Source organism: Lemur catta, chromosome 1 (assembly GCF_020740605.2).
Source record: "Lemur catta isolate mLemCat1 chromosome 1, mLemCat1.pri, whole genome shotgun sequence".
NCBI lineage: Eukaryota > Metazoa > Chordata > Mammalia > Primates > Lemuridae > Lemur > Lemur catta.
In genome coordinates, this window is record NC_059128.1 from 1,485,545 (window position 1) to 1,494,188 (window position 8,644).

The following is an 8,644-nucleotide window of genomic DNA, read 5'->3' on the forward strand; positions in this document are numbered from 1 at the left end:
CCCTGCTCTGCTGGGCATCAGCGTCCTGGGCGGGTTTGGGGAGTGGCACGGCCTGGCTGGGTCCTGCCCGAGGGGGGACGTGGGATGCCCGGGTGTCCCCTGACCCCACTGGGCTTCGCCCCAGCTATGGAGGCGGCTGTCCAGGCTGCAGGGCCACCTGCCCCTGCCCCAGCCGCTGTGCCCGGGCAAAGCCGTGAACAGGACCCTGAGCATCAGGGAGGCTGGGACTCGCGGGGCCCAGGTCTGGGCGATGGTCCTGTCCTGGGCCACAGCCAGGCCTGCGGGGGCCCCAAGAGCCACGTGCTCAGGTCACACAGCAAGTCTCGGCAGAGCAGGAGGCGGTGCTGCCCAGGGTGGGGTGAGGATGGGGGCCGAGGTCACCTCCAGAGTGCCGGGCACAGCTCTGCGCTCTACAGCCGCAGGATGAGCTGCTGGTGCCACCTGGTGGACGCCTGCCGGGGTGCTCTGGGCCAGCTGACTGGCACGCGGGCCACTGGCACCCGGCACAGGCCAGGCGGGTGCAGGGCGCTGGGGGCCAGGGGTCGGGGGCCTCGGCCTCCTCATCTCAAAGGGACTCAACCCCACAGCTGACGACATTGATAGGGCCCACGCCTGGCCGGATGGCAGTTGTCCCCTCTCCAAGGCAATGATGGGGCGGTGGTGAGGGGGTGCCAGGCAGGGAGCACAGGGTGGGGATGACACCGGGTCTGTGGGAGCCACGACAGCCACATCAGGGTTAGTCCCAAGTTCTCCTCTGGGGGGTCCCTTACCGCTCCAGTCCTAGCAGGCTGTGAATTTCAAGTCACACCAGTGACAACTTACACAACAGCTTTTCTGGAAGACGCAAACATACACAAAACACTGCACACTAAACCATGCTTTGGAGGGAAGAGGCACCCGGATTTCAAATCTAGAAAAAAAACCATGCATCGTAGAAACCAGAAAACACGACGCCCCTCCAGCATCCTCACACTCCGAGCAAAGCGTCACTGAAAGTGGCCGACGGTGAGTGGAAACAGACGCCTTCCGGCAGGGCTGGGTAAGGCGGGGGCGGCGTCCTCCAGACGGCCAGGCCGAGGGGGGAGCTGCTCTTTCCCGCGGACCCCCTTGGACAACGGGTGGAAGCTTTAGGGACTTTCTGCAGTCCAGAGCTTCAAAGTCACAGGTATGAATACAGACACGGTATTATTTTCTGTCCCCATTATGGTGGGTGAGAACCTAAGGGAATGAACGCAAGCATGAAGACCCTGAGAATGCCCTGACCTCCCTGGGGCGTGTGCGCATGCATGCATGTGTGTGTGTGTGTGCGTGTGCGTGCATGTGTGCGTGCGTGTGCGTGTGTGCGCATGCATGCATGTGTGCGTGTGTGCGTGCATGTGTGCGCGTGTGTGCGTGCATGCATGCATGTGTATGTGCGTGTGCATGTGTGTGTGCGTGTGCACACGTGTGCATGCGTGTGTGCGTGTGTGTGCGTGCATGTGTGCGTGTGATGAACATCTTTTCATGTGTTTGTTGGCCATTTGTTTATCTTCTTTGGAGAAATGTCTTTTCAAGTCCTTTGCCCATTTTTGGACTGGATTTTTTTTTTTATTGCTAAGTTTGAGGAGTTCTCCATATACAGACAGTCCCCAACTCAGGATGGTTTGACTCATGATTTTTTGACTTTACGATGGTGCAAAAGCGATACACGTTCAGGATATGATGGGTTTATCTGGACATGACCCCACTGTAAGTCGAGAAGTATCTGTATAGTCACTTTATCTTTTAAAGTGATTTTAAAAATAAGAAAACAACCCACCTTTCACATTCACCACTTGCTTCTGGTGCTCACAGCATAAAGCACCCGTCTGCCACCGCACTCGCGCCTGCCACGTGGACCCGGCCTCAGGGCGCTCTCCGTTCAGGCGGGACCCCGGGCAGTCCTCTGCGACCTCCCAAGTAGCCCCACAGCCACCACTCAGCCACCCCGACTGCCTCGCCGAGGGCCCGACACTGCTGCAGTGGCCTGCCCTGCGCCCCACAGCGGCGAGCCCCACGCTGGGCCTGGCTCAGCCCCTGCCCACGCACCAGCGGCTGCGCTCCAGGAATCAGCATCTCTTGCCCCTCACAACTGGCCAGTGTGTCCCACCGCCCACAGGGGCAGGGAAGGTGCTTCCCAGCCGTGCCCAGCGCACACCTGGGCCTCTACCCAAACAGCCTCTACTCTAGTCCAGAGCTTCTCAGAGGGGCTGTGGCTTGACCGTCCAGTGAGTCATCCTGGAAGGGCTGGGACCCACCTCGGGGACTCCTGTGTGGGGACCAGCACTCAAGCCGCCTGCCTGGCTTCGCCTCTCCACCTGCCTACCCACCTTGTCCTCCAGGCCGCTCCCCACCCGCCTGTCAACTCTTCCTTCCAGCCCCACAGACTGCACCTACTCCAAATGGAGCAGGGACTGTCACACCCCCAGCACCGCCGGGACATCTCCCTTGCTAGACCAAAGTTCCTGGAGCGCAGGGTCTGTCAAGTCACCGGGAGCCCTGACCACAGACTCCAAAACAGCAGAGTGGACACCAGGATATGATGGATCAGGGTGACACGGTGGCGCTGCAGGGACAGGGTGGGAACAGGACTGCTCTTTGTGAGGTGGTCTAGCACACTCCAGAGCCAGCGGCCTGGGCTCGGGTCCTTTCTCCCATTTACGGGTCGGGCGAGCAGGGGAAAGAACACAGCCTGGGCTTCAGCTTTCCAATTTGAAAAGCGGGGATGATAGGGCAGCACCTCACACGGTTCCCGGGGCGCACCACAGGGGCAGACAGGTGTGCGTGCCTAGAAGGGGCCAGGGACCTCCAACCGCCCCTTCACCCCTCCCAGGTGGGCGCCTTCCACGTGGGGGGTCACACACTTCACCCTCAGCGCTGTCGACACAAACAAGAGCCCTCTGGTGCAAATATAAAGGGGTTTATTCACTTTTGCCATTAGGAGTACAAAATACAACATGTAAAAGGCGCCTCTCCCACTCGCCCCGAGTTCAGTGTGAGCGCGGATGCCGGCCGTCCAGGGAAGGCTGCTGTCCACCGCGGCCCTCAGGGAAGGCAGCCGACCTAGCCACGCTCAGGCTTCGAACACGGCGCAGCTGGTGCACAGTGCTTTCTCGTAAATGTCACTGCAGCTGCCACGTCGCCAGGGAGGAGAGAAAAAAGCTGGTGTTAGGGCTGTGTTGTGTCCATCCCCATGATTCAAACGCCGAGGTCCCAACCCTGGTGTATCTCAGGACGTGACCCTATCTGGAGACAGCATCACAGCTGAGGTGGCACCTGGGAGCAGGAGCCCTACTCCAACATGACCGGGGCCCTAAGAAGAACACCACGTGAAGAGAAGGACAGAGGATGACACGAAGACACAGGAAGAAGCCAGCCATCTACAAACACCAAGAGCGCCAGCAGCCACGAGGAGGAACCGTGCCCCACCGACACCTTCACCTCAGACCTTGGCCCCCAGAACTTGGAGTGAGTGAATTTGCGTCTAAGCCCCCCGTCGAGGGTGCTCTGTGACAGCGGCCATGGCCAACTCACAAGGCAGGTAAGGCCATTCGGGGCCTGGGTTTCAAATAGGACGGAATCTCTGCACAGAAACCTCCCAGAGTCCTGCCACAATTCCCTGGGCCACGAAGGTTTACACGGGAAGCATGTGAAATAGTGACTTATTCTGATGTAGCGAGACTCTAGGAGTAAAGACTAGGAAGTCCAGCAAATCCCAGGGAGAAACTGATCAGGGGAGAAAGCACAAGGACACAAGCAAGCAACGCGCAACAGCAAACACAATAGGGACAGCACAGTCCAAGCTGAGTCAACAGAGCGGTCAGAACCGCTCGCCACTTGGCGTTTCAGGCACTTGGCTGGTGGCACCATGTGCCGGCTGTCAGGGTAGCCCCAGCCAGTTCCTGCTGCTGAGCCCGGGAGAGGACAGGCCAGCAAGGGCCAACGCAGGGCCACCAGGCAGGGGGCCGTGTCTGAGTTAAACCAGAGCCGCGGGGAGAGAACCGCCCTCACTCACACAGCTGGCAGGGGAGGGGGCACAAGACTGTGGGCTTCCCGTGGGGGATGCCGAGGACACAGCTTCCTGCAGGGACCTGGAGCAAGTCATTTATGTGTAAAACAGGGCGGGGCTCTCAGGCACCCAGTGTGAACTCTGTGGGCATCTGGAGAAGAGGAAACCAGTTCGGGGAGTCCAGGCATGCGGGGCTCCACAGCTCTCTCTGGGGACCGCACCCTCCCCTCAGCCGGCCCTTCTACTCTGGGCTCACCCCCTCCCCAGCGAGGAGGCCCCGGGCACAGGGGAGCACGTGCCTCTTCAGTTTACCCCTGTGCAGGAAGAGAGAAATTCGGCTGGTGAAAACCAAAGCGGACTCGACGTTTGTAGTTACCCAGACTGGATGCCATGTCACCAAAGCCACGGGAACGAGCCACAGCCCCTCTGCGCTGCTCCCCAGTGCACCCACCCCTAGTGGGATCCCGGGCTCCCACCCAGCTGTAGAGACCCGAGACGGGACGTGTGGTTCTGTCTCGCACGGCGAGCCTGGCAGCCCCCGTGTGTCTGGGGGAAGTCGTCTGCCTTGCAGGGCAGAGCTCTGCACCGCCCACCGCCAGGAGTGACCACGGGGTGGGGACAGTCTCCCCGCCCAGACCCTCTGAGCAAGGACGGGATCCTGCCAGCTGCGGCAGCCACACGGGCACAGGGCAGGTCATGCAGACACCGCACCGCGTGCCTAAGGGACAACCGCCAGCCAAGCGGCCGCAGCCGCGGTAGAGCTGCAGCGCACCTGCTGCCGAGGATCGGGGTTTCCTCGGGAAGCCACAGACAAGACAGACACACGAAGGTGCTGCTGGCGACGCCCCACCAGGAGGGCTGAGGAGGTGGAAACAGGACGCTGCCCAACGCAGGCGGCCAGAGAGCGAGCAGAAAGGGCCACTGCCCGCCCAGGTTGGGCCCGGTGTTTATCACCGTCACATCCCACTAGGCAACACTGGATGGCGAAGTGTCAGGGGCCACGCAAGCACTGCTTGTGGGGGACCCACCCACCCCACGTATGGCTCGCCGAGGACACGATCTTGGCGGCTCCCGGGACCACAGCACTTACTCCACGAGGCCACACAGGGTGCAGGCCACGGCGCCGCAGCCCCAGCAGGCACGCACACACCGTCTGCACAGTGCCCGCTCGCACTGCCCACAGACCGCCTTCCCGTCCACGGCCCTCACGCACGAGCAGCAGGCGACGGACGCCGCCCCAGATGGGTCTGTGAGGAAAAAATGCCACACTGTCAACCGGGAAAGGACACTGGAAGGGCTTGGGGAGGCAGGGTCACCCACCTCCCCACACCTGAGGGCAGAGTGTCCCACCTGCCGCTCCCACCCAGCACTAGACTCTTCCGACAACCTGTGAGCCACACAGCACACAGCACCCGTCACTGGAGGGAGCTCTCAGGGGAGACGTGCCTGTGGCCATTCACGTGACTCCGGGTTTGGGCTCCTTCCCTGGAACCCTCCGCTGCCTGGGCCTGGGCGGGAGGGCTCAGCTGCTCCCACCCACTGGTGTCAGAGCTCCGCGTATCCCACCTGTGTCTGTGTGGCCCACCGCTTCCGTGGTTAGCAGAGAGGTCCTGGGCCCCTCCTAGACCCACAGACCAGATGTGCGGGTGAGGTTAAGGACTCTGTGTTATTAAAAAGCAGCACAGGTGACAGTCTGAGACCCACACGGCACAGGTATGGAACCTGCCTGTCTCCACCTGCTGGGACTGCCTGAGAGGGCTGCAGGGGGAAAGCAGGTGGGGCACCCAGGTGAGTCTCTGCTCCTTTTCTGGCCCAGTAGTTAGGATCTGCTTAACCATGTCCAGACTCGGACCCTGGTGAGGGTCAGGCCTCCGATAACAGCAGCCTCCGGGGCCTTCCTGCATTTGCCTGGCTCATCAGACTTGGCTGGACTCCTGCTTGCCCAGGTAGGAAAAGCTCCTGAGCAGATGATTTTGCCAACAAACAGAAACACACATGCCACCACCGCCCGCAGGGCCCCGGCCAGCGCCACTCACCGGCTTCGGAGGCCTGTGCGAGACTCCGGGTCAGGCGGCCATCAGGCCCAATCAGCATCTGCCCACGTGCAGCCCTCGGGGCCTCCACGGGGCCGGGCTTTGGGGACTCCGGCAGGTGAACAACAGCACAGCCTTCATCCCACGCGTGGTCCCTGCAGGCCTGGGCCCCGAGGAAAAGGAGCTGCTTGGTCTTCTCTGGGGGAGACAAACCACCCGCGTGGTCACACCTGTGCAGCAAGGACGCCCCTGCACAGCCACCTCGCCCTGCAAGCCTCACACGGACCCTGCTGGGCAGGCAGTGAGTCCCCCTTTGAGGCTTCTGTCACCCAGTAACCCAGGACAAGCTGGGTCCTGGCAAGGCTGGTCCTGCTCAGCCTCCGTGCTGAGAATGCTCTTCCCTCCCGCCTCAGCTGCCATGTCCTCAGGAGGGTTCCTGCCCTGCAGCCCCACTTGTGTCCAACACAAAGGACACAGATAGGGACACTCCTCTCCTATCACTCTCACTTGCAACTCACAGCTGGCCTCACCTCACAGGCTGTGCCCCTGCCCCAGGACCCCCACCCTGAAGGCAGGCTCTGTGGAGCACAGAGGAAGCTCCGCACTGTGGCGCACTCGTCCACAGCAACAGGCCCCCCTCTGCCCACCCAGGCGGGAAGCAGCCAGCGGCCGAGCTGGCCTGTGACCTCAGGCCAGTGCACGTCCCACTGCTTCACCTCCTGCAGAGCTGCTGGCAAGACAGGGCAGCAGCCGGCTCCTGACAAAGGTATCCCAGAACCTTCCAGACCCACCTATCCCTGGGAGCTGAAGTGGTTACTCAGCACCCAGGACAGTGGCTTTCCATCAGGTTGCAGTTCAGTCACCTGGGGGACTTCACAACGTCAAACACCTGGCTCCAGGCCCAGCAATGCTGTGTGTTTCCTTTCCTACCTCACCCCCAGCCGGGACAGAGATCCCAGACCCTGCGGCTCCACGCAAAAGTGGCAGCAGTAACAGTTACAGGCAACCAATGGAGTGGCTGACAGCCCAGCCACACCCTGTACCTCTTCTTCCTGACCCTCCACGGTCCCCTCGTTTATAAGTGGATGTCACATGGTGAGGCTAATCCTTGTCCTCAAGGGCTTGTGGTATAACCGTGGCAAAGAAATCCGGGTGACAGCTGTGGCTTGGCTTTCACCACTCAAGTAGCACTTACTACGGAAGGCCCAGAGAGCCAGCCGCCCTCCCCGACCCAGTCCTATGAATGACAAGCCCCTGCAAATGCCCTAGCACTCAAGGAAGAGAGTCAAGACTCAGAGTGACCTGGTCCCCTGTCCTGTTTGGTTCAAATGTCCTTAGAGGGCACACAGTTGCAGTTCAGCCACAGACTCCTGCCCTGCTCATTTATTACCTGCACGGCCCACAAGGGCATCTGAGTTTGCAACCCCAGTGGGCAAAGAGAGAGAGGGTGGAGCAGTTGCTGATGCTGGGGAGATGCAACAAGAGGAAGAGAACCAGAGAGGGGCCAACCCAGAGACTGGGCTCTGTCCCCCATTCCCAAAACGCAAGTGGCACTACTCAATTACCAACACCTTGGGTCACTCTCTAACTGCTCCCCAGTATAAACCTTGTGCCTCCAACCACTACTGGAAATTGCTACTCTGCTCTCCCGGACCCCGGCCGCTGCTCACGCTGGTCCCGCTACGTTGCCCTCTGCCCCTCCTCTCCCTCTCTACCTAACTCCTACTCGCCCTGCCGGATTAGGCTTAGGCTCTTCCCTCGACAAACCTCTGATATCCCTGCAGATGCCCCCGCAGCAACCTGAGCCTGTCCCCACCCCGGGCCTCCCCACCGGGCTGGGCGCTCCCAGGACGCAGGGGCGCGTCTGTCTTGTCCGCCTTTGGTCTCCCGGGCCAGCCTGGCGCGGCGGGCGTGCTCCATAAATACCTCTTGGAGTAGGAAAGGCACTTTTCCAGTTTAACCCACGCAGGACATCCCGTCCCCCGACCTCTCCCAGGGCCTGCGGGGCCCGAGCGCAGAGACTAGGGCATCCCCCCCAAAGTCCGGACGACGAAGTCCCGAAGAAGCACCAAGCGGGCGCCGCGCACTGTGGACGGTGACTCGTGGAGGAAGGGGTGGTGACAAGGGCAGCGACAGAGTGGACGGGCCTGGGGGTCACTCAGGTCCCACTCACTGACTCCAGACGTGGCCAGCCCGTGTCCTCGCGGCTTCCCAGCTCCCGGGGGCTCGGGCCGGGGAAGTGGACGCCGCCTCAGAGAGGAAGTTGTGGCCCGGCAGGATCGACGCCCCGCCGCGGCGAACCCTCGGCAGCCGCCCCCGCACTCACCGAAGATCTCCCGTGAGTAGCGCTCCCCGCACACGCCGCGGCTCAGCTCCTTCTGGCCCACGCGGACCTTGAGCTGCAGCGGGGCCGCCGCAGCGAACGGGCAGCCCCGCTTGGGCATGGCCGCCGGGCGCGAGCGACGCAGCTCCGCTGCCGCGCGCGCCTGACTACAGACCCCGTGACGTCACAGCAGCGCGCCAATCCGCGGGCGAGGGCGGGGGCGGGACGAGGGCGGGGGGCGGCCCGGGATAGGTCAGGGTC

General features: G+C 61.9%; 1 protein-coding gene across 1 annotated transcript; it reads right to left on the reverse strand.

The window, feature by feature from the left end:
* Window positions 1-2,922: 2,922 nt before the first annotated feature.
* SIVA1 (SIVA1 apoptosis inducing factor) lies at window positions 2,923-8,602 on the reverse strand. The gene is made up of 4 exons (XM_045559576.1): window positions 8,387-8,602; window positions 6,064-6,258; window positions 5,118-5,274; window positions 2,923-3,149 (listed from the first exon to the last, which is right to left on the reverse strand). Exons 1-4 carry the CDS (start codon window positions 8,502-8,504, stop codon window positions 3,092-3,094), a joined length of 528 nt encoding a protein of 175 aa, XP_045415532.1. The 5' UTR covers window positions 8,505-8,602; the 3' UTR covers window positions 2,923-3,091.
* Between the last annotated feature and the right edge of the window lie 42 nt (window positions 8,603-8,644).

Bases quoted from the DNA above. Each gene is read 5' to 3' on its own strand.
- SIVA1 (XM_045559576.1), bottom strand. From the start codon at position 8,504: ATGCCCAAGCGGGGCTGCCCGTTCGCTGCGGCGGCCCCGCTGCAGCTC. The intron at 5,275-6,063 runs GTGAGTGGCGCT...TTTTCCTCACAG, and splicing joins CGCACAGGCCTCCGAAGCCG to ACCCATCTGGGGCGGCGTCC. The intron at 3,150-5,117 runs GTAAGTGCTGTG...GCGACGTGGCAG, and splicing joins ACCCTGTGTGGCCTCGTGGA to CTGCAGTGACATTTACGAGA.